This window comes from Antechinus flavipes, chromosome 2, assembly GCF_016432865.1.
Source record: "Antechinus flavipes isolate AdamAnt ecotype Samford, QLD, Australia chromosome 2, AdamAnt_v2, whole genome shotgun sequence".
NCBI lineage: Eukaryota > Metazoa > Chordata > Mammalia > Dasyuromorphia > Dasyuridae > Antechinus > Antechinus flavipes.
The window spans coordinates 420,629,715-420,655,685 of record NC_067399.1 but is presented as its reverse complement, the minus strand read 5'-3'; the positions used below and the strand labels follow the sequence as shown (position 1 = coordinate 420,655,685).

The 25,971-nt window shown below is 40.1% G+C and overlaps 1 protein-coding gene across 6 annotated transcripts in view; it reads right to left on the bottom strand.

Annotated features, from left to right (window-relative positions):
- Positions 1 to 8,294: 8,294 nt before the first annotated feature.
- The window catches only part of TENM2 (teneurin transmembrane protein 2), a 1,239,558-nt gene continuing 1,221,881 nt past the window's right edge, over positions 8,295 to 25,971 (bottom strand). For all 6 annotated transcript variants that reach the window (XM_051978860.1, XM_051978861.1, XM_051978862.1 and 3 more), the window contains 4 exons: positions 21,150 to 21,446; positions 17,451 to 19,065; positions 13,585 to 13,715; positions 8,295 to 10,305 (listed from right to left, as the gene is read on the bottom strand). In XM_051978860.1, the coding sequence (XP_051834820.1) occupies positions 9,544 to 10,305; positions 13,585 to 13,715; positions 17,451 to 19,065; positions 21,150 to 21,446 (2,805 nt within the window). In that variant the 3' untranslated portion in view covers positions 8,295 to 9,543. The remainder of the gene's footprint in view (positions 10,306 to 13,584; positions 13,716 to 17,450; positions 19,066 to 21,149; positions 21,447 to 25,971) is intronic.

Below are 25,971 nucleotides of genomic sequence, written 5' to 3'. Positions count from 1 at the left end.
AGTGAGCTGTATGTATATGGCCCTAGGGCTCTAATTGGTAGAGACAAAAGACACAAAGAAGTTAAAATTGCAAAAATTAAAGGGATATGTCAGTCCTTGGACTTCATGACAAAGTTTGGGGCTAGGGGAACCAAAGCCATTTGGAAAGATGCCTTTTTGAGTCAAGAAGATAAGGTTCAAAAGTTTATTCTATATTTGAAGGGGGAAGTTTGATTATAAGGAGCCCTTTGCAAAATTTGTATTTTAAAGTGGAATTTAGTGAATTTAAAAAGTTGGTTAAATTTTAGATTTTTTTTAGGACTAGGAGTAATAAACATTCAATAGGTTTTTTTTGGGAAAAGACTTTTGGAATAAGCATTCAATAGATGCTTGTTTATTCAAAAAATTTTCCTAATGTCTATCTTTAGGAATAAAGTGGACAGTGATATGTACTCCTGACATCTCTCTTATATCCTTTGCCAGAAGCTTTTGTTTTACGGCCTCTCTGGCCAAAAACAAACAAACAAACAAAAAAACAAAAAAACAAACAAAAAAAAAACCTTTAAGGTTAAGGAATGATCATGATATTTTTTTGGAGATGGTAAAATAATCCCCATGACAGGGACATGGAAAGGTATTTGTATTCCATTGACTAGCACAGTGTCTGGCACATAATTGACACTTTAGAAATAATTGTTAGATTGATAATAGAGCAGATAAGAGATGGTTGCTCTGGCTTAAGCCCTTGAATCTCTCTACAACCCCTATGGAAGATATATGAGAGGATCCCACTGCACCACTTATCTTTTTCATTTAGAAATTACTTTGACACTTATCTACTTAGGCCACTAATACTGATCCCTGATTCAGAACTCACAGCTGTTCCTCTCTGCAGAGAACTGCTCAGTGTTACTATTTCCCTTGGAGATTCCCTGGCTCATGTTAGGAAGGAAGAGGAAGAAGAGAGTTCCCTTTTTTCTCCACAGAATAATGGGGTAGAGAAAGAGGAGTGTGGTGGTAGGCTGGTGATGGAAAAGGCTTCTTCCTAGAAAACCATGCTGATTGATTTTAGGCCCCAGAACCTCTGCAGAAGAAGAGATTCTTGGGAGGTAGGGATCAAGGTTTAGACAAGAAGTAGTGAGGTTTTATCCATTTGGAATGATGAATGGGACCATAGATTTAGATCTGGAAGAGACCTAATATAATCCTTTCATATTCTAGAAAGGATTGAAGATCAGAGAAAGATGAAATGACCAGCTTAGGGTCATCATCCTCATTACACTTCATTCAGAAGCAGTATTTGAATCCACATGTTCCTGGGTCTTGATCCACGGTGCAAGGCTAGTGCCCTATATCATTCTGCCCAATGAGGAGACAAAAGTTCTTTGGACTTCAGTTTCTCATTCCTTATAAAATGTGAAAGTTGGTCTAGATCACCTTTCAGGTTCCTTCCAGTTTTCAATAGCTCAGGCCTACTTAGAGTCTTAATGGGGTCAAAAGAAAGCAGTAGATGATCTAAGATATATGGATTATCTTTAAGTAACTTTTCTTTTCAACAGAACCCAGTGATCTCCTATTGTCTTAAGGATAAGATATTAATTCTTCCATTGAGCTTTTAGAATCCTACTCAAATTAGTCCCTATATTTCTATTCTCACTGTACATATCTCCCCTTTCTATTCACTGAGATCCAGTCAAATCAATGCCTCTCCTTCCCTTCCTTTTCTTCATCCTCTTTCCTTTCCCTTCTTTCTTCCATTATTTTTCTTCTTCTTTTCTCTCTCTCCCTCTTTTCATTTTCCCCCTTTCTTCCTCCTCTTCTCTCTCCTCTCTCTTCTTCCTTTTCCCTTCTCTTTTCTCAGTTATATGCTTTTGCAATAACCATCTATCATGGCTGAAACATACTCCTTCCTTACCTCTGGGCCAAAGTATTTCTCTTCCTATAAGATGAAATTAAGGTGCCATCTTTTTCATGATGCTTTTTCTGCTCCCTCCAGCTTCTATTACTCACTTCTCACTCTGTCCCAATATCTTGAATTTAATTACTTGATACATATTTGTACTTATTTTCTTCATGTTTATGTTGTACATGTTCTTATATGTACTTGTCTCCTCATTAGAGAAGACAGTGCTTGTAAGTCCTTGTTTGTGAGCAGAAATTATTTCATTATCAAACTTTTATTCAGAAATACCTAGCACATTGTTTGGTATATAATAGTCTTGTTGCCATGCAAATATTTGCTAATTGATTGGAGTACCCAGCAAGTAGTTCCAGAGCTGAGAATATCAGTCAGAAGTGCAAGATGGCATAAAGGGATGAGAGTGTGAAGTCAAGTAGGAGCTGGGAATGAATGGGCTGGGGGGAAGTATGTTGGGATCTTTAGTGACAGAAATCTATGACTTTCTCAAAGCAAGATGCAATTCATCTTAGAAGTGTTTGCCATTACTTGGGCAGGGATTCTTTATACATAACGGTGCTGATTTCAGGGAGACAGGTTCTGTTCTGGATTTATAAAGGGTAGGTCTCGTTCCAGGGAATAAATTCAATATAATTTGGCTCATTAGTTTTCCATGATGGTTGTTAACCTAAAATAAAACCTTCATGTTGTCATCAAGGAAGATCGAAAAACAAGAGGAAAGGTATACATATCGCAGGCCTAGGTAGAGAAGTTATATGATATTGAACTGGAAAAAGAAGGAGGATATTTCTAAGTCACTTTCATTTCCTGGACTTGGAGGAGAAGGGATTTTAGGTTTGAGAAAATGGGCTTTATTTAAATCAGGAAGCACATGGGTCAATTTACTCTTTTTCTGATAACTTTTGCTTAGTAAGAAAGAGGAGTGGGACTAGATTATGGGATAAATGTTGGAAGATCTAGACCTGGGAAAGGTGGCAAAAGTTAGATTTGTGGTTCATCTATGGAAGTTAGCTTCCCTCCTTTGTTTCCTTTCTAAGGGGTTGGGAAACCACTACCACCAATGGCCTGGTCTCTTAGGAATGGGATGAACCTACAATAGTACTCACAGCTGTGTATTCATGAGGCAGAGAGGAGCAGATTCATGGACTCCCCCAGAAAAGGACTTCTCAGAAAGGGCTCAGCAGTAAACATTCTTACCTTCCTTAGGAAGCCCAAATTATAAAGTAGGGATCATAGCTAAGCTTGCAAACTATGGGTAAGGAGTTGGCAGGGTAGTATAAGTGAGACTTTGCTATTAAAAGGTGATGTGATTTAGCAAAGATAGATGGGACTGGAGGCAGGTTCAACATCTTGATCTCTGACATTTATAAGCTGAACATCAAAAGACACCTTGTCTGTGCCTTGGTTTCCCCTAGATATAAGAGGAGTATAACAATACCTTTCTTACCATGTAACTTTGAATCTCAAATGAGAATATCTGGAAAGCTTCATGTAGATCTTAAAGGGCTTTATAAATGACAGCTATTGCTCTAATTCTGTCTGTATAAGAGGCAGGGTTCGTTCACATACATGAATGAGAAGACCATTAGATCTTACCTCTGACTTTTGGAATTTTGGGGTAGTGATTCCATCCCAATTCCAAAGTTAGCCATGATCCCTACTCTATAATTTGGGCTTCCTAATGAAGGATGTTTATTGCTGAGCCCTCTCTGAGACTCCCTTTTCTGGGGGAGTTGGTGAATCTGTTCCTCTCTGCCTTATGAATATACAGCTGCAAGTTCTATGGCAGGTTCATCCCATTCCTAGGAGACTAGACCATTGGTGATAATGACTTCCCAATCCCTTAAAAAGGAAGCAACAATCACACTGAATTTGTATTTTGCATCTCCCTTACCCTGACCTTCATCATCTTCCAGGGTTTTCAAAATATATCTCAATGTCTTCTGGGAGTATACCCGCTCACTTTTTATTAGAGGAGAGAATGAAGAGTTCTCAGGAACCCCCCACTCTTTTTTTTTTTTTTTCCTATTCTGGGCCATTCTTCAGGGCATGACAATTCTGTCAAAACTTTAAAATTATTCCATCTGAGGTCAAACATGACAGGTGGTCTGGGAGAGAGGCAAGAAAATGCAGAACCTAGAGTCTGTCAAAAGGCAATCCAACATGTCAAAAGACCTGGATTCATTATTGCCACCTTTAGGAACCTTTCTTCCTTCATTTATAAAATGGAGTTAATAATGTTTGCAAATTGACCTCACAAGGTGTTGTGGAAAATGTGTTTTGGATATGTTAAAGTGTCACAGAAATAGGTTATTACTAATGGAGATCCAAAAGTTTACCAGCCCCTTCTCTGTGGCTTAGAGTTGCTTTTGTCAGATGTCTCATTTCTGCAGTGTCCCAAGTTCCAGAACAGTCCATTAGTCGGAATTTTTTTGTGTGGTATTTGAATAAATACAGGAGGTGCTTAATAAATGCTTGTGGATTAAATATGAAATATCTTCCCAGGGAATTGGGGCTGGGAAATTGGGTATCAGGTAAGATTTCATAGTGAAGGCTGCCACCGTGTGGCTAGAGAGCAAATTCAAATTTTCCCTGGGAGGATGTGGCAGCCCAGCCAGGTGGCACATTTCAGGGCTGGTGGAGTTGCCTCAAGGTGGTTTGGGACTGGTATTTTTCCATATGTCTATGGAAGTCCAATCCACTGGTGCAGAGAATCTCTGGTAGGACATGTTGATTAAATTACATCAGAGAAGTCCTTGAGATTTTTGGGACCTCTCAGAAAGGGTTTGAGAGATGAGTCATTAGGGTGGGAGGATGGAAGGGGGATGGTGGCTGACCCCACCAGACTTTCTCCAAGCTGAGGGATCCATAAGAGATTCAGCAAGAATCTGGACATTAGCATCTTGCAGCCCAAATCAGATTTCTTGTCATGTACACCGGAAGGATATGTTGCAACCAAAGCAATAAGGTAGATTCAGTGGGACCTTAACTCTCCAAACCTCCAACTGTTTGATATTCCCTCAACTCTGTATACATTGTTCCCAACCTTTTAGTAATAACATTGTAATCTAAACTGAGATTTCCCTACCCACAATCTTAACTGCAGATAGGGCATGAGGGGGAGAGCAGAGAGGAGAATTGACAAAACTGACAGAAATGATCTTACCATTCAAAACTGCCAGTATCTGACACTTGAAGGAAGCTAAGAAATCTTCATTGACTTTCCCAGTGGCTATCTAATCCAAGAAAAATCTCTCTCTCTCTCTCTCTTTCATCCTCTCTTTTCCCCTCCCTCCCTCCCTCCCCCCAGATAAAACCCTAAACTGGAGTCAGGAAGACTTGAGCTCAGAAGTGACTAGATACTATCTATGTAATACTGAGCAAGTCACCTCAGTTTCTTTAACTGTAAAATGGAAATAATAAAAGCACCAACTTCAAAAGATTTATTGTGAACACCAAATAAGCGATTTATAAAAAAGCAGTTAGCATAGTACCTATCATATAGTAGGTGTTATATAAATATTTCTTCCTTTCCCTTTATACTTTAAAATTTTTTTTGGGTGGGGGAGGTAAGGATTTCTCTTTCAGTTCACTTGCCAATAACATCTTAGAGTGAATTACTTTTCTTCTAGGCAGATGAATTGAGGAGAGAAGAGGAATAAAAGGGGAGCTGTGGAAAAGCAGTTTTTCTTCAACTCTGCCCGTCCTGCAGTCACCAAATATGGAGAAATAATTTCTCCCCACCCATGGAGTCTTATGCAAATATACAGGCTCAAAACCATGGGTTACATTTAAGGCAAACTTGGTTGATTTTAAAATTTTGTCTTGGGCTGACCTTGAAAAGAAAGAGAAGATCTATAATTCACCTTCCCATTCTAGGTGAGGGATATTGTCTTTCTTGCTATTCTTGGAACTATTTACTATAAAAGCATCTTTGGAATTTGGGAGGGGAGGCAAAGAACTCCCTTCACCTTATTCTTCTGCTTTGCTGATAGAAATAACAAGCTGACCCTCTTCTCTCTATTTCACCCACTCTTTAATTTTAGATTCTATAGCGATTATAGCCAGTTAATAGCTTCCTGTGAATCCCTCTCTCTGAAGTTCTGCCCATTGTGACCTTTATTTGTGGCTTTCTGAGAGCTTGTTGCATCCATCCCTTATGAAGCATACCTAACAGAGTAGCCATCCATTTTCTGGGGGTAGTTGGTATGAGATAGATTACGTGAAGTTACTGCCATGTAGAAACATTAATTCTAGTTGCCCAACAGAATGTAAATTGCCTGATTTTACTTCTGACTTTGGATCTCCAGTGCCTGGCACAAAAAAGGTGCTTAATAAATGCTTGCTTGTTTGATTGACTTCTGCTTCAGCCAGATCTGGAGGCCGCTTGCTTAGCTTCTCTCAACTAGCCACCAAGAATTTATTCAGTGTATACTATGTGCCAGGCACTGTGCTAAACCTAGGGATAAAGGGAAGGGCAAAACATGATCCCTTATGTTCAAATGGAGGAAACAATAAGGAAATAAACACACACACACACATACACACACACGGTATAGACAAATTTGATGGAAGATAATTTTAGAAGGAAGGCTCTATCTAATAAGAGGAAAATAGCAGCAAAAGTCTCCTATAGAAGGTGAGACATGAATTAAGTCTTGAAAGAAACCAAAAGATGCAGCTTTCTCTATTGTTAAACTGTTAGGCTAAATCTATGTGAGGGGTAAATAGTTCCAAAGTCAATTTGAGTTACTTGCTGAGTGAAGTCTTTCCTTTTGCATAACTCACAGTCCAGTGTGATCCCCCTCACTTCAGGTAGTGTTAGGTTTTTTTGTTTTTTTTTTCCCCCCTGATTGCTGAATAAAATCTCACTCCTTTAGCCATCTGGAACAGACAGACCAATTGAATCTGGACTATTATAGATACAATTGCTTTTCCCTGCATATTAAAAAAAAAAAAAGCAAAAAAGTACCAGCAACAACCTACATACCCCAATTTTATGTGTGCTTTCCCCCTCATCATTAACTGTCCCTCCTTTTCATCCTTAATAAAACCCCACCTTCCTTGTAAAATAAATGAGATTAACTGGGAATGTCCCTTTTGTCTCCTTTTCCTCTCCTTGAGAAAAATAGCCTTTCAAATACGATTGTTCATACAAGTTTGAAAGGAATCAATTGCTCCACAATTAACTGTTACTGTTTGATTTACTAATAACTGTTAACCCAGCTGTGTAGACCATGACCAGACCACAGCCTTGATGGAACTTTCAAGGTGAATCATACCCTCTGGATCTGGCAGTTCTTGGTTGTGCTGGTTGATGAGTTGGTTAACTATGGTACAGAGCATGGGGAAGTCTAAGTTTAATATCCTGACCCCAGATGAGGCCCAACTAAAAACCTACCCAACTATAATCTTTCCTTTCTCCCCTCCAAAATTGTTACTTTAAATGAAAGTAATCTGGTGGTCTGGAAGCAGTTTAGCAGAGTGGACAGAGTGATGGACCTAGAGTCAAGAACACCTTCCTCTGACATTTGTTAGCTTTCTGTGGGGCAAAGTTGGTTCTTCTCTCTTTGCCTCAGTTTCCTCATCTGTTAAATGGAGATAATGGTAGAATTTAAATCATAGAACTGCTGTGAGACTCAGATGAGAATGTGATGGATTTAGAATAGGAAGACCTGTGTTCATATCCTAACTTCTCTATTTTAATGTGTAAGCACAAGCAAGTCCCTTTGCTTCCTTGGAACTCTGTTTCCTCATCTATGAAATGAGGGGGTTGAATTAGATGGCCTCTAAAGTCCCTTTTAGCTCTTAATTTATGATCCTATGTATATAAAGAGCTATGGAAATGTCCATGATTGTTAGTATGTAACTTAATTAAATAAAGGATCCTGTATAATTATGGTGATAGCATCCCTTGACACCTACTGGTGTTATAAGGAACTTCAGATGGAAATGAACAGTCCTGTGTGAGGAGATGGTGTGATAGGAATTAGCAGAAGCATAGTATTAGTCAGAGAGCACACATCCTTATAACCTGTATTTCTCTCCTTTCATTTCCCAGCAAGCTGTGCTGAGAGTAGAACACCTACTCTCTACCAGAGAATAAAGTCTCTGGGAAAAGCACCCTACTAATAGCTGATCTTTCTCCAAGATTATGTCTGTTTGTAGCTTGTTTGTAAATCGTAGTTTGCATGTTTTCTCTTCTGTGAGAGTGTGGCTCCTTTTACCTTTGTCTGTATGTATCCCTAGTACTGAGCACAGGGGTAGCAGAGTGGGTGCTTAGTGAATGATTATTGATCGATTGTGAATATCTCTGAAATACCAGTTCATTCTCTTGGAAGGATCCTTTTCTTCCTCTTCTGTCCTCCTGTCAAAATACTTACACAGAAGACCAGTGTCCACAGGAGTTTTAGAGACTTTATTTATGTATAAACAATTTAAACACTTTGCCATAAATTATCTTTGCCTGTCTCTAGTCTTTGCTTAGCAGCAAATTAAAATTAATATAAAAACTCAATGAACAATTCATACATGTATATTACAAAAAAAGTTCTTGTACCAAAGTTCTTATTAGACTTATTTTTTTTTTCTTTCCTCGTGGTGACTTGTTATGTGATTGTCTCAGTTTCTGGACCAAACAAACACACTAATAATTTTAAATCTGAAACAGTGATTGTGCCTTTCGGCTCATGTATGTACAGGGTGATCTGAAGTGGTGCCCGTTAGCAAAAGAGTGATACAATGCCCACACCTCTACTGGAACTGATACCAACAAACTACAGAATCTAAACAGACTACACCCTGTCACTGTGTATTACTGTCCACAATGGAATCTTCAAAGACAAACAGAGTATGAAATTTATCTGTAGTGATTATAGCCACCATTTTGAATTGAACTTTACACTCTGCCCTCCTCGAATAAATTGACTCAGATCGGACTTAGGTAGGATCTGAGTACAAGTGCAGGGCATTATAATTTCTCTTTGATTCTTGTTGTTAATTTCTTCTTCTTTTTTTTTTTTTTTTCTTGTTTTTTTTTTTTTTCTTAAAGAGTAATTCCAGTGCTCACTCTTTCACCTCTTCCCCTCCCACCCCAGTTGCTACACACAAATCACCCCAAAAGTCATGTTTTAAATGCACCTGTATTTTGCTTAAACGAAAACTTCTGGAGTTTGTTTGCTTTTATCAAACAAGCAGTCTGAATTATTTTTCCTCAGCTGGTCTGGTGAAGCTGGCCCTCATGGATGTTTTGAAGTTGCTCACGTGTGAATGGAGTGAGGTAATAGAATATGAGGCCTTCTTTTTTTTTTTGTTTGTTTTTGTTTTCCTTGTGAAATTTGTGTTTTCTTTCTTTAGACCCAGAACAAGTGGGTAATATCTTAGGGGAACTTGGAACATTTTTTTCCCGGTGAGTTTTCAGTCAGGCTTTTAGTCCACTCGAGGATGTGGAACGTCTCACTTGGACAGTAGCATCTTAACTCAAAAAATGAGCTTTTTTTCCCTTTTTTTTTCCTTTTTGCCACTTATTATCCCAAAGCAGCTCAGCCTAGTGCCCCTGGTTAGGACTTCATCTCCTTAGGAGAGGAGATAACAGTTACGCCTACTGAGCCATCCAGACAAGGAATGGCAGCAAGCAGATCATTTTGTTACCTCTTTCCCATTTCATTCTGTCTTAAAAACTGGATGTTGCTGCTACTGTCCGCAAGCTCTGGGTATTGCTCCACGGGAAGGACATAGTATCCCTCATAACCTTGCACCCTTCCTGTGCTCAGGAGCTGCTGCTTCTCTCCGTCAGTCCATAAGCGGCTGCCCTCCCTCCCTTCCCGGGCTTTCTGCTGTTCCTTGGCCCATGCTGCCCCCAGGGCCCTCTGCCTTGCCTGGTCCAGGACTCGGGCTTTCTCTTCGTCAAGTGTGTCTGGGGTGAGACCGTAGCGGATGTTGAGCAGCAGCGTTCGGTACTGGAACTCAATGTTTGTGAACCTTCGAGTCCTCCCGTTGACCAGCAAGGTGGGCTGCGACATGGTCACATTCACCCCACTGTCCAGCACCTTCCGCCCGCTCGTCATGGCCAGGGTGACCAGGTCACTGTCGGAAGAGCCGATCTTCACGAAGTAGTGTGTGTCCTTGCCCTCTATGCTGTAGTGCATCTTTTCCAGGTAATAGGCATTGTTCAGCACGGAGGCCACCTTCCGACTGTCTTCGCTGGCGATGCTGGACACTCCGGTCACCACACGCCCTTCCTTGATGGCAAACATGATCCCTTTCCCGATGATGGGCGTGGTGGTGGCAAACCAGTGGCCGGCTTTCTCTCGGATGCTGGCGTGGAGCCGTTTGGAGATGACCTGCCCCTCCAGGGCCATGAATGCCTGATTATGTCTCTCTGTGGTCTGCTGGACTCCTGTAATGAGCTGTAGGCAAAACAAAGACCCCGAAGGATGAGAAGATTGACCTTAGCTCATTAAAAGACAACAAAAGGTGTGCATTTGTTCCTCTCCCCTCCCCTTCCCTGCCGACACAGAACTAACATCACACTGCAAGGCTAACATCTCCAGAAATAAGGCTGGGACACCAAGAGGCTTGCTGAGCATTCAAGGTCATAGATTCTACACTGGTGGGGCAGATAGTCCAGATTACTGAGTGACTAATTAAGAAGCAAAGTGAGGAAGGTAAGTCACCTTTCTGAAGATCTGCACATCAACAGATGACCCAAAGATTCTTCTTCCAGGTTAGGGAAAGGAGAACTATTCATCAGTGATTTCTTTGGCAGTTGTCTTGTGCAGCTCAGACAAAAGGCAATCTGACCTGAAGAGGTGGGGGTTGTTTGGATTCAGCGGTTACGGCTGTGGGCCTTGCTGCCTTCCAAGTAGGTGAACAAGGGCTGGTCCCTGGACATTGTCCAAAACTGCCCATTCTTTAATATCTTATGATGGGCTGAATAGGAAATTGCTGCTTATTTTGCCCACCTGGATCATGTAATCAAGGGGAAATAGCTCTTAGCTGGGAGTTAGATGAGTTCTAATTCTCATTTTTATTACTGACTTTTATATGCTATCTTTCATAACTCAGTCTACTTACATTACTGTGACAGAGACTAGGATAATGGGAAACAAATGTGTTTTGAAATGTACAATGCTTTGTGCAAAAATGTTTGTAGCAGCCTTTTTTGTAGTGATAAGGAACTGGAACCTGAGTGGATGCCCATCAGTTGGGGAATGGCTCAATAAGTTATGGTGTCTATAAGAATACTATAAGATTCTATAAGAAATGATCAGCAAGATGATTTCAGAAAGGTCTGGAGAGACTTACATGAACTGATGCTAAGTGAAGAGCAAAACTAAGAGAACATTATACACAGCAACAACAAGACTATGTGATGCTACACACCTGCTAGATTGGCTAGAGTGACAGGGAAAGATAATGGGGAATGTTGGAGGGGATGTGGGAAAACAGGGACACTGATACATTGTTGGTGGAATTGTGAATACATCCAGCCATTCTGGAGAGCAATTTGGAACTATGCTCAAAAAGTTATCAAACTGTGCATACGCTTTGATCCAGCAGTGTTTCTACTGGGCTTATACCCCAAAGAGATACTAAAGAAGGGAAAGGGACCTGTATGTGCCAAAATGTTTGTGGCAGCCCTGTTTGTAGTGGCTAGAAGCTGGAAAATGAATGGATGCCCATCAATTGGAGAATGGTTGGGTAAATTATGGTATATGAATGTTATGGAATATTATTGTTTTGTAAGGAATGACCAGCAGGATGAATACAGAGAGGCTTGGAGAGACTTACATGAACTGATGCTAAGTGAAATGAGCAGAACCAGGAGATCATTATATACCTCAACAATGATACTGTTTGAGGATGTATTCTGATGGAAGTGAATCTCTTTGATAAAGAGAGGTAATTCAGTTTCAATTGATCAAGGATGGACAGAAGCAGCTACCCTCAAAGAAAGAACACTGGGAGATGAATATAAACTGCTTGCATTTTTGTTTTTCTTCCTGGGTTATTTATACCTTCTGAATCCAATTCTCCCTGTGCAACAAGAGAATTATTCGGTTCTGCACACATATATTGTATCTAGGATATACTGCAACATATCTAACATATATAGGACTGTTTGCCATCTAGGGGAGAGGGTGGAGGGAGGGAGGGGAAAAATCGGAACAGAAGTGAGTGCAAGGGATAATGCTGTAAAAAATTACCCTGGCATGGCTTCTGTCAATAAAAAGTTATTAAAAAACAAACAAACAAAAAAACTATGTGATGATCAACTGTGATGGACTTGGCTCTTTTCAACAATGAGGTGATTCAGGCCAATTCCAATAGACTTGTGAGGAGAGGACCATCTGTATCAAGAAAAAGGACTGTGGAGACTGAATGTGGATCACAATATAGTTTTTTCATCTTTTTTTGTTGTTTGTTTGCTTTTTTTCCCTCACTTTTCCCCACCTTTTTGATCTGATTTTTTTTGTACAGCATGATAAATGTAGATTAATACACATGTTTAATTGTACATATTAAATATATGTTGGATTATTTGCAGTCTGGGAAGAGAGTAGGTGAAGAGGGAGGGAGAAAAATATGGAACCAAGATTTTGCGAGGGTTAATGTTGAAAACTATCTTTGAATGTATTTTGAAAATAAAAAGCTATTATTAAAATAAAAAAAATGTACAATGCTTAACCAAATGTTAAAAAGACTTATTAATTCAAAGAATGGTTCCTCATATGGTAGGAATCATCATGGGACTATCTTGTCCTGGGTGACTAAGAGAGACTCTAGGTAGTTTCAATCTGACTTGCTGAAACAGTTGTAGCATTTCATATTTTTATAATGCTGTGTTATTTCAATTATGTCCAATTCATTTTTTTGACAAAGATACTGGAAGGATTTGCCATTTTCTTTTCCAGCTCATATTATAACTAAGAAAACTAAGGCAGACAGGATGAAGTGACTTGACCAGGGTCACACTACTAGTAAGTATCTGCGGCTGGATTTGTACTCAGGAAGATGAATCTTCCTCTGACTCTAGTCAGATTTTCCCCTAAAACAAAATTCATGTTCAGATATGGGTTAAATTGGCTGGTTTCTGAGGTCCCTTACATTTTAAGATTCTTTTGACTAGTGACAGAGTCCCACCTACTTCAGTGAACTATGGACCACTCAACTTCCAAATCAAAATTGACAACTCTCTGGCCTTCACTGCATGAACCAACCACAAATGATCTTAAAAAACTCAATCTGTATAAAATTTTAATCATAAAACACTGAGGTTTTATGTAGGGCATAAAAATGTTCCTTTAATGGGACAGAAACTGCAAACCATGGTTTTATTACTCCCCATAAAAGCCAAAAGGGTTATGATCTTCTAGGAAGAACAGATGGTAAGTTACCTCCAGATTTCCCTGTGCCATTGTTAATCAAGTAACAAGGGTACAGACAGAACAAGTAACGATACTGCAATTAAGGTAATAATTGAGGTTGGGAAGAAAGATGGTTTGTACTCAACAGGTGATGATGTTGACATTTGTTTCCCTGGGAATCCAACACTGTTTAGTGGCCCATTTATATCCCCTTATGATGTTACCTCCTCCTTGGATGTGCACTCATCCCCATGTAATTCTGTTTACAATATTGAATGCCAATAATGATTTGGATGCTTAGCTGGGATGTCGGCTTACCTGTCCAGTTTCACTAGCTTGACTTTCTGACAATTCATAAGGTGGAGGCACAAAGTACATTTTAGCTCTTGGGAAACCAGGAATGATATTGCTGAGCTGAAACCCAAACATCACAAGCCAGCTTTTCACATCTGCAATGAAAAATAAAGAAGAGTTAAGAAAATAGGCCCCTTGGGCATCCGCAGTGGAGCTTGGTGAGACACCGGTTGTGACATAACAAGGAGTCAATACCACAAGTCCAAAGAGGAAGCAAACCAGGAACATGTCAAATTACACAGGTGCTAAGAAGTAACATGTTTGGATCTTTGACAAATGTGTCAGGAAGTATATGAATTATTATCAGGGTCTCATCTTCCTGAGAGCTAAAGAAAAATCAGATTGTCTTAAAAATTTTCTCTCTAAAGAGCCTTCTTCCTTCTTGTTTCTCCTTCACTTAGAATATAACTAGGAATTTTTGAATCTGGGACAAAGTATCATCAATCAGCCAATTAGCATTTATTAAGTGTCTTCCACATTCTAGGTATTGTGCTAGTGATGGCAATACAAAGACAAAAGAAAAAAAAAAGTTCTCTTTTAGGGAAAGGTGAATAAAGCCCTGTCTTTGGTAATGACAGCAGAGAAGAGTGTGTGACACTATCTTTTGAGAGGTATACAGAATCTAATATATTGGTTCTATGCCTCCCCGCCTTTTTTTTTCCTAAGGGAATTGGGGATAAGTGACTTGTCCAGGGTTTCACAGCTAGGAAGTGTTAAGTGTCTGAGGTCAAACTTGAACTCAGATCCTCCTGACTTCAGGGCTGGTGCGCACTATCCACTACACCAAGTAGCTGCCCCTCTATGCCTTTTTGGCAGGGGATAGAGGGTGGTGGTGGAACATGGTGGGCAGTGAATCTTATTTATAGTTTCCCATTTTTATTTCACTCTTACCTCCCCTCAGTCCACATAAGGAATCACCCTTACCTGTGGGAACTCTGCCCAAAGGAATATAAATTTTGATCAATGGGTCTTTGCAAGTTATCTTTGGGTTTACAAGCTAGATATCTTTTTTTCTTTTTGCTATTTATTTATTCTCTCTCTCTCTCTCTCTCTCTCTCTCTCTCTCTCTCTCTCTCTCTCTCTCTCTCTCTCTCTCTCTATATATATATATATATATATATAGCTGGAACAATTAAGTTTTTTACCCTAAGTAGTGTCATTTACAATTTCTTGAAATACAGTATTAGAAACTCAGGCTTTGATAAAGCCCATTGGGATTCAAATGAAGCTACTTGATCAAACCCCAATCATTATAGTTTGCACTGATTGGCTAACAATAGGTCCCAGCCCAAGCCCCACTTGTTCCTAATTTGGGTTTTGACATCTCAGAGTGAATATAAATAACAATTATTTCTGTTTTGGTCAGAAACTCAGAGGATCTTCCCCTCTAAGGTTCATTTTTTTTTTTTTAGGCAAAAGAGGCTATTTTTTATTTTTTAAATTTTTTTTGCCTCACATTTTACTTAGCCTTAATCACAGAATGGGCTTTGCCTCAGACAAATTGAGACCTGGGGAAGACCTTAGCTTAAAAAGGCCAGGGTCTCCCATCTGCATTCAGAGCCATTCATTGCCACTAAGACCCAGATAGCTCTGGAGGGAAGAGTGAGGTTAGCTTTTCCACAACCCTCCCTCACTCAAATCCAATTCTCCTGCAAGTCAAGACATCACCTGCTTGATGGGTCTTATTTGACTTGGAAGGACAAATAACATTTTTACTAATTATCCATTTTAAGTAATTGTTAAGCTTCCAGTGTTCCTTTTGTACTAACACTTTCTAAATTCACGCCTGCAACCAATTCCTAGTCACTCCATTCTAGTTCCGAGGAAGAACCTTGGCTCCTCCTCCCTCTCACCTGGAATTCACTTGCTAATAATGCTAAATGTGATTTCCCTTCTGTTCAGGAGAGGACTGTTCAATGGCTACTAGCTTTGTCAGTGACAGCTCTGGCAATGACCTTCTTTTTCTAAAGCAGTCCATGTGGCTGATTTTTGAGTCTGACCAGATCACAAATATTTATTGGAGTCAGTAGTCTCCTCCATTTTGCAGAAGGCTCCTCTTTAGCAGTGAGCTGACAACCCGGCTCCTCTCCTCATTTTGAATGTAATTGGTGTTACACTGTAACAGTCTCCCTAAACAATCTGTTGAGGAGGGAGTCATTTAGGTCTAAGCAAGAGAATGCAGCTCATTCTAATAGTTCATTATTCCCCTTTTCTAATGTTCTTCACAGCTTGTGATCACACAGCTAGAGAAGTTAGCTTTCCCTCAAAAAATGCTGTCAACAAAGCATCCTCAGGTGTTAAGTGTAAATATGAGAAGGAGATAATGTGAGAAAAAGGGTTATGCCTTTCTTCTCACTTATGAAAATTAAACTCTACAAAATCCAACTTTTTTTTCCCCTTAAGTGAAAACATTCTTGGGATTTGTAAGCCTGAAGAACCACCAGGGGGCTACTGACAGGGAGATGCTAAGAGACCCAGCTAGTGGGACTCATTACTGTTTTCAGCTACTTTCAAGTGGGTCTTCTGAGTAGTTTCCTTAACTAGGATTTCATTTGTGAATTGGCATTTACAAAAATAGCATCATTTAGCTGATACAATAAAATCTATTAGGTATTACCCAGCATCAGAAAGCTGGAATAGGGTCTGGGGACATTTTTGAATTGTTTCACCAGGTCTAAAATCAGTGGCTTCCCTAAGGCTCAGGAGCACCAGTTACATTCACCTTTATCTTCCTTCCCTCAATCAGTAGCTGCCTCTTGGGGAGAACTAGAGGGAGAGGGCAGAGCCAGCTTACACTGCCTTTTTTTTTTTTTTTTAAAGAAAAACTAGCCCTTTCCTCAGTTAGAAACTGCCACTCATGAAGATAGTTCTGTTCTTAAATTGCAAGGGTTCCTTTAATTATGGGAGATAGTGGATTCTGTTATTAGAGTTTCTCCTGACTGCATCTTAATTACCTCTTCTTTGTAAATTGTTAGCAGCAAGTTCAACTACTTTGCTATCCTCCTAAGTGGTAAATTAGCACTAATTGATATGAGGGTAAAAGTTTTTACCAAAACACAATACATACAGATTGATTTAGTACTCTTTTCCATTTTTTTTTCTGCAGGTGCTTTTCCAATTCTAATGTGTTTTTGGACACTGAATTTTTTTTTTTAATGCTATTGGCTTAGGCATTGGGTTGCTCTTCCCTGAACAAATAATAGGTTTCTTTTTGAATAACATTCTTTAGAAGCTAATGATTATGAAATGTGGTTGAATTTAGTTTGATATGACTTGCATCCCTTGATTGAGATGCTGTAAGAAGAGTAGAATGAGGTGTTACTATTTTATTTTCAGAAAAAGTTTTTATGACTTCATTCAAGAGCCAACAAGAAAAAGAGAGCCCAGTCAGGTTTACAACACTGACTGCATGTATTTATTTGGGATTTGGCATCAGCAGGTGTCTATTCACTTTTATCCAGCACAGACTATGGAAATGCCCTTTGTCTAGCTCTGGCTCATTCATTCCCAAGTACCCAGAGCCAAACCTGATTCTGTGGCTTTGAGAACCCACTGGTGGCCAGTGATAAGCATTGTCTGTTTTCTATTTCCTTTTCTATGAAAACTTGGAGCCCTTCCACTCTGAAATGCCTTTTCCTCTATTGTTTTACTTGTCAATGGGAAATACACCAAAACTGATGTCAACAGTGCTATCAGTGTTCTTCCTGGCATATATGGAAAGGGATATTATTTAAAAATGTCTCCTCATGAGGCTAAACCTCCTTCAGACCCTACTAGGACGACAACTCCCTGGTGTCTGCTTCCTGATTGAGGCAGGGGGGTTCTCTCACCTGTCACATAGTTCTTTAAATCCAGCTCATTGCTGAGAGGGTTGTTGCTTTTGAACATATAGAGGTTGAAGGGGGCTGGTTCCTTGCCAATGTTTCTCCACATGGTGTAGTCCGGGGAGGTCCAGCGTCCTGCCAGTACGTCGTAGTCTCTCTGAGTGAAGTGGACCAGCTTGGTCAGGGGATCGTAGAGTCCCCCGTGGAAGCCAATGACTAACTGGAAGTCAGGGTTAGAGTCATAGTAAATCTCTCCATATGCTGTGTACTGCAGCTGTTTGATCATAAGGCCGTTTATGCTGAAAACTGCCAGAGGGGTTCCGGTGTTGTCTGATGCTACGTAGTACTCCTCTCCACTGCTGCTCTCCATGGCGAAGAGGTGCCCCTGGAGGTCATAGTAAAGGGAAGTGATCTCCGAGTTGGAATGGTTGTAGACATGAGTCATCCGGGTTGGGTTGTGGAGGTCGGAGTAGAAATATTGCAAATGGTGCCCAAGGTTGGTCTTGCAGGAGGCTCGCCGCCCCAGCCCATCGTACCGGTACTGGACGCTCCACCCGCTGGCCTTGTTGTAGGCCCTTGTCAGCAGGCCCTTAGAATTGTACTCAAAGATATCCGAACCCCTCTGGCAGAGGTAGCCATCATCGTCTATCTTGTACTGTACGTCTCCCAGGCGCGTGATCCTATCCCGGAGGTCAAAGCGCAAAGGGATGATCCGGACACTGTTGCCGGGATTCAGCAGGTGAAGATTTCCATTAAGGTCATAGCTGTAGCGCCAGGTCGGCCTGTCATTGACTGCCACACTCTGGAGCTGCCCATCCCCATCGTAATCATAGGTATATTTAGTAGTATTGGCGTAAGGCCCCAGTTTCAGCTCCCTCTTGGTCACTCTCCCCATACTGTCATATTGGACTGTCATCCAGTACATGAGGGACCGGAACATTTCGTACTGGACCTCCTTAATCCTGCCATGGGTGTCAAAGTGTTTGCTCAGAGTCATGACTGCGGTGGTGATGATCTGATTTATGTCGTAGTAGATGACCCCAAATTTGCCAAAGTGCTCTACTTTGCCAGAGATCTCGTCGTAGCGGTAGAGATCCACCGGAAGGGGAGTCTCGCTTATGACGGGTTTGATGCTTGCGATCCGGAAGCTGTTGTCGTGGTAAGTGTAGTCAAACCTCGCATTCACCATGCCTTCCTCCGAGAACCTGTAGATCTGTTTATCCACGAGGGGACCAATTTTCCGGTATCGAATAGTGCAGGAGAACCCGCCGCTTTGGAGGTTCACCATCTTCAAAACACCGGTGGTCTCATCGTAACCAAAAGTGACCGCGGTGCTGTCGTACACTATCTCAGACAGCTTGGAGAGCTTCCCATACTTGTAGAACACTTGTCGCCCAGTCCCCAAGAAGGATGTCTTCAGAATGCGGCCGTCATCACTGTAATCGAAGATGACTGAAGCATTGCTCTCGGGAGGATTATAGATGTTCCTGATGTAGCCAATGGAGGTGTGAGTGGACATGCTGTGCCGGGCAACGCTGGGCATGGTGACAGCATGGAGACGGTCCGAAGCATCGTATTCAAATATATATTGCCTTTGGCTCTGCATCAGAAGGACCATGGACTGGATGAAAAGAAAGGAAGGGAAAAGGAGGGGATATTAGAGTTAGGTCTTTCCTTATTCAAATAATGAAAGTGTTACCGACAATTAAGAGGAAACAATGTAGAATTCATAGCAAAACTCATGAAAAAATATGATACTCTCCAATGAGCATTGTCCTTCTCCCTGCCTCATGGATAAGATTCTCAGTCACTTACATTCCATACCACTGAATAATGGAAAGAGCACCAGATATAGGGTCAAGGGACCTGGGCTCAAATCCAAGCTCTGTTGCTACCGATGGGACCTTAGACCAGATCAGTTTTCTCATTTATAAAATGAAAGGGTTGGACTAGATTGGAGGTGCCAACTCCTGAGTGAAACTTAAGTTTGATAAAAATGTAACTGGGAAATGTTTAACAAAACAAACAAAAATACAGTACAACATAGATGATGTTAATTTATAGTTTTCTAAGTCAACATGCAGCCCACAGGAATCTGAGTTTCTATTTGAGTTTGACACTATGAGACTTCTAAGAACTCTTTCCGCTTTAGGTCTATGAGCATTATATCACAATCACATTTTCAATAGAGAGGAATCCTTCTGAAAAAATATTTCGCCCAAAAAGGTCCACAAATTCCCACTGAGGAATAGCAAAGCTTACATATGACGCCATTAGCTACCATCATGTGGCTCTTCAAAGTTTACAAAGAACTTTTTGTTATTTTATTTAATCTTCACACCCACTTTGTGAGGCAGATATTATTATTATCCTCCATTTTTACAGAGCAAGAAATTAAGTCTGAGAAGGGTCATATAGCTAGTAAATATCTGAGGCAGGACTTTAAATTTGATCTTCTTGACTCTAAGTCCAATGCTCTAGCCATTGTACTCAGGTGCCTCTACAGTCTCTGCTGTTCTCTTCCCTAATAGTAGCTTCTGGGAACTTGACTTTCTGGATCTTCCATGTTGGTCCTTAGCTTTCCCCTCTTTGACCTCTCTTAGAATGTTGCTTGAAGCTATTAGCCACTTATCAAGTAATGTGATTGTGTATATATCATATACCTAAGACATATAAAGCAGATCCTCTGTCTTATCTAAACCATGTCTCCTCAAGTGCTTAGCCCAGCACACAGCAGAAATAGGAGTATCAGTTGAACTGAATTGGAAGGTCTAAGTATTTCAGGCCCATGGATTCTGGAAAGGACTTTCACAGGTAATAAAGTCCAAATATTTTCTAAGGCCTTCAGAGGTCTAAGATTCCAATTTCCCAGTCTTTATTTCACTGTAGCATTATCTATATCACCATTCACAGAGAGCCACAGTTTTAGGACTTATCAGTGATGACAGCTCCTTTTGATGTAGAATAAGAAATTTTGCAACTTGTAGGAGTGAGAGATCAAGGGAAAAAGAGCTGAAAATAAGAAGGAAGGGAATCAATGTGATGCTGTAACTCAAACTGCAGGTCAGTGGGAATCAGAAAACAACTGTGATAGTCTTCAATAGCCTCAAAATATGATCTAAGGAGGTATCTTTTCTCTGCTGAACTTTTCTCCTAGTGAGAGAAGTGTCTGATTCTATCTGAACCATGAAAAGTTGGACATTTCCAGAACCAAGGAACTTGGCATGGAGAGTGCCCAGAGGCAGCTAAAGATGGAAGTCAAAGAGGAAATGTGCAGCAGCTGGGACTTGAGTTTTAGACAAACTTTTCTATTCTGATAGCTTAATTTAGGACTAGGCAGAAATGAATCACTGCATTTTCAATTCATAAGTAATGATTAGATGAGAGCTCTCTTGCCAGTGGGGTGATTCGGCCCGATTTTTGCAGCACATTTTTTAGAATAAAATCAGACAATCCATCCTTCCTGCCATTACTGAGGAGCCTAATGCTTTTTTATGGAAATAGTGCTGAGCCACGAATAACACATTCCTTCAAATTTGCTGTTCAAGGGGAGGGCGGGGAACCTTCATCTGTTTGGTGCAGAGTTTTTGAGTGTCTGAAGGCAAAAGATTTCAGATCTTTTTTTCCCCCTGGAAAGAATATTTAATGGCATTATTTTACCAAGCCTCCCATCATCTCAGAGACAGGCTGAGAAAGTTCACCTACTTTGTCAAGGTAGGAGTAGCTCCACACTTTGCCATCAGAAAACATTCGAGAGATGATCCGGCCCTGTTTGTCTATGTCTGTCCTTTCACTCATAGCCCCACGTTGGAGACCTGCCAGTCTACCATTAAAGAAGTAAGAGACATTGACTGCAGCTAGTCCACTGCTGGGAAGCCAGAGAAAGGGGCGTCCCACTTGGTCATAAATGATCCTCAGGGTAAACTTGCGATGATCATCATAGATCTTCTCTGTTCGGATGTTTCGGTCATAGTCAATAGATAGGAGATTTCTCCCATGGACCTATGAAAACACAAAGGGCCTGGTTAGAAATGTCAGGGAAAAAAAACCCCAATTATGTTAAGAGGAGACTGGGAGACAGAGTAACTCTGGGCTGACTTCAAATATAATAGGTTGCTTATAAAGCAGTAATGAAAGGCTCCTGGAAGAGCTGTGAGTTGAACGAGTAGAATGTGGATCTGTTGTAAGAAGAGTGAGGATTTAGTGGGTCAAGTGGGTGTAAAGGAATGAGCATGGCTTGGTCTTCGTTTAGCTGAAGTTCAGTATCTGCATTAGAAAATATGCAATTAGTAGGGTCCCAACAGATAAAGTTGTTGTTCATTCCTTTCAGTCATGTCCAATTCTTAATGACTCCTTTTGGAGTGGTCTTGATCATTTCCTTCTCCAACTCATGCTGTAGGTGACAGAACTAAGGTGCTAAGTGTCTGAGGTCATATTTGAACTCAGGAAGGGGAGTCTTCCTGACTCCAGGCTCAGCACTCATTGTGCCACCTTGCTGCCCATCTGATAAAGTAACAGGTGTAAAATGGGCAGATAAAGGATTTTAAGGTTTTGTTCTATAGTTAAGAGTTCCTGAGGATTTGGGGATCCAATAATTTAATAAGGTAATTTGCATAGAGACATATATCCAAATTGAAACTACCATTTCCAGAGCTGACACCAAGTTGGGATTAGAAAGGCTACTTCTTAAAAGTATAACTTGATGAGAACTGTTTTACTTTTGTTCTAAATGAGCATGGAAAGCTTAGGAAGACCCTTAGATGTGCTAACTCATTTGTTTTAGCATTCTGGGTCATGACCACTCAGGTGTCCAGCAGGGATTTCATAAAGATATTATGAATGTTGCCAAAAGCAGATGACAGGTGTTGTCACATAACAGCCATTGAGTACTGGATTGCCCTATCACCTTTTGTTTCCTTCCTTGATTTCCCACTCCTTGTTTTTTCTCTGGGAATTTAGGAGGTTGGCTAGATCAGGGCTTCTTAAACTTTTTCCTTTTTGTCTGAGAATCTTTTGCATGACACTGGGTTTATATTTTTGTAAAGTAGGCATACAAATTAAACATTTATTGATAATAAATCAATTTTGTGACCTCAACATTCAGTTACCCATTTGGGGTCATGAAGCATAGTTTAAAAAGCATGGGTTAAATGATCTAAAAAAGTTCCTTCTCCTTTTAATTTTCTTTCTTTCTTTCTTTCTTTTTTTTTTTAGTAGTCTTTTATTTTTCCTACTACATGCAAAGGTAGTTTTCAACATTCATCTTTGCAAAACCTTGTCTACTTTTAATTTTCTATGATCTTACTGCCTTCATTCTTTTCTTTCTCTTCTGTTTGTTTCCTCCTCCCATTTTTTTCTTCTTCTAGCCCTGCCAATGGCATCCATAGAAAGCATTTATAACCCTACTGAGATCATATGAGGCTGAAAGTCTCCTTGACCCCACATATATTCATACCGGAGAATAACAAGTATAAATAGTTACAGCTAATGTATTTTAGATTTATGATTTTCAAAACCAAAACTGGTCATCAGGAATGGCATTTCCTTTGAGCTATGGTACTTTCTAGTTTGGTTTTTAATTGTGAATTTTTAGTGAAGAATGCTCAGTGCTTCTGATAATAATGAAATAAGATAAATTCAGTGGTAGATGAGCCAAGGCGTCTGGGCCAGTGCTGTAATCTAATAAAGCCTCTTAAGTAATTTAATTGTGAGCGTGCCATTAATAAAGTGGAAGTCTTTAAGTTAGATAGCCTTTGATGGTAGTGACGACCAAAAGGAGCGTTCAGCAGTTCCTGGGAATGTGTTCTGCAAACTTATAGTTTGTAGGAGCTTTGATTTAGCAACATTTTCTCTTATCCTGATTTAAATTGCCCATCAAACAATATTTAAATTAACCTTGAGGCTTCCTGGAGAACATAAAAGTTATTTTGAATTATTTTCACTGCCATGATCAGCACAATTCCCACCCTATCTTGCTCAGTAGGAATCCAGTGGTAGAGAAACCAATTTTTAAATTAATACAATTTTGTGTTTGTAAGGAAGTCATTATTTTTAATTATCGGGTATTTTCCTCATCCTGGCTTCCCCAGTTAATAAAACTCAGCTGTTTAGCACTCTTTTTATTTCTGCAGTGAGCAAACTTTGGGAAACAGCTCCCCCTGTGGAATTTCCCCCAGAATGTTTTGTTCTACCAGAGGTTGTTGCTGGTGCCTGAAGTGCTCATAAAAAACCCTAGGAAAGGAAACGTGGTACTTTGGAATGGTCCTCTTGGGCTCATGGCTGGTGGCTCCAAATCTGCTCTGAGGAATACTGACTAGGACTGATGAGTTGAGGGAGTACAAAAGAAAAAAAAATGAACAATATGATTTTTATAAAGGATGGGGTAAGAGGAAAGAATTGGAGTAGCAGCAGGAGAGAATTCAGTTAGACCTGAGGAGGAAGGAAATTCTGGAACATTTTACAACAGAGAAGTTAAGCTTCAAAGATCCTCACAATAAGAAAATCATTTGTGCTTCTTTCTTATTCTAATCATTCACTTTACATGAGAAATTAAATGGACAGCATGGACTTTTTTGTTTTCTTCTGGCTCTGGGAGTCTTGTGACCAACATTTGTTCAAAAGAAACAACTCACTACAGAATCTATATCTAGGTTAGAATAGACTTCCAAGGATTGGTTTGTTTATTACCCTTGTCACTAGGCAAGAGAACAGCCATTCCAAAGCAGACAGGTAGGTATCTATACTATTTTCCAAATGATCCTGCTATTTTAAGCAATTATAGCAAGGAAGGATTTTGTCTTGTGCAGACCCTGCACTCAGCGTGGCAGGTAAGAATCCAAGAAAATAGAAGTTCACGTGTTTTCTGACTATGACAAAAAGCTGGCCTACTATGACAGCTCCACAAGAGATCAAATGTTATGTCTGTACACATGTAAACACACATATTGCACACATAGAAAACTTAGGCTAGGAAATGTCCTGTCTGTTTCCTATGTTCCCGTGATTTGCAAAGTAAGTAAAAGTAACACTCCAGAGTATAATTGCAATGTCATATTAATTATATGGAAACCAAAACAAAATTACTAACTCCCACTTCTCCTTGGAATACTAATAACACTAATACCAATATCATGACGGAAGATTATCTTGGAAGCAATTTTTCTTTTGTTCTGCTACCTACACATGTATCTGTTTCTTACCTCTGCAGTCTTTATGTAAATTACAATCAGGAAGACAGCTCCAGGAGGCTGGTTATCTGCTTTCTTTCAAAGAAAATCAGACTTTTCACAACACATTTTTTTTTTTTAGGGCAGATGTTTTAAACCTCAGTAGAAAGGGTCTTTCTACTTCCAAAGCATTTGAAAAAAGACCTTCTGACTAAAAATCTTTGCTTAGGTCCCAGGACAGGTGCACAGCATAGTGGTTATATATTCTAAGGATGGTTAGCTTATATTTCATGACAAGATGTCTTTGAAATCAAACCATCTAGTATTTCTCAAGCCCCATTGATCAGAAAGTCCACAGTGCTTGGACAGCAGCCTCATGATACACAGATATAAGTTTAGTTTCTGCAATATGCACGCTCTCTCTCTCTCTCTCTCTCTCTCTTTCTCTCTCTCCCCCCCCCCCCTCCTGTGTATGTGTGTGTGTTTTGAAAGACAAGGGGGTGGGGATGAAGGTGGGTGGTAGCAGGTAGGAAAAGGGGAGGACAGAAGAGGCAGAGAATAATTTTTCCAAATGAAATTATTTGAGAAATTGTCAGGAGGTGAAATGCAATTATGCACATTGGGAATGGGAGGGGATGTTGAAGTTAACATCCCAATTTAAAAAAAAAAAAACCCTGAATATTGAATTATCTGTCAGGGTCATGGCCCTTTCATCTAACACATCTGTTAGCTATCCTAAATGACTGATATCTTTCTCAGTTAAAAGGATGTGGCTGAGGAGAATGTATGAAAAATCACTTAATAAGCACCTGCTAGTGCTAGGCACTGTGTTCAGTGCATGGAAGAATTGTTTAGTCATGCCCAATTCTTCATGACCCCTTTTAGGGGTTCTCTTGGCAAAGATACTGAGTGGTTTGTTATTTCCTTCTCCAGCTCACTTTACAGTTGAAGAAACTGAGGCAAACCTTGCCCAGCATCACACAGCTAGTAAGTATCTGAGGCCACATTTGAATTCAGGTCTCCTTGACTCCAGGACTCTATCCAATAAGCAACCTAGCTGCCCCCTAGAGAAGAGTAGAGTCTCTCCTTTGCCTTGCTTTTCACCTACTGAAAACTACTATTACTTTGTCTTCTGTTGCATGGGTCTGATCCAAAGCTTAATATTACATTTGATCTATTGGAGTCATCAGAAGCTTGAAGGTCTTGAGGAAGGAAGGAAGGAAGGTCAGGCAAGATAGTCGGATGTATCTTTTACAGATACTGCTAGGTAGGTACAATAGAAAGATGACTGGTTTGGGAATCAGAAAATCATGTATTAGTCCCAACTTTGATAATAACTTTATGCTCTTGAACAAACTACT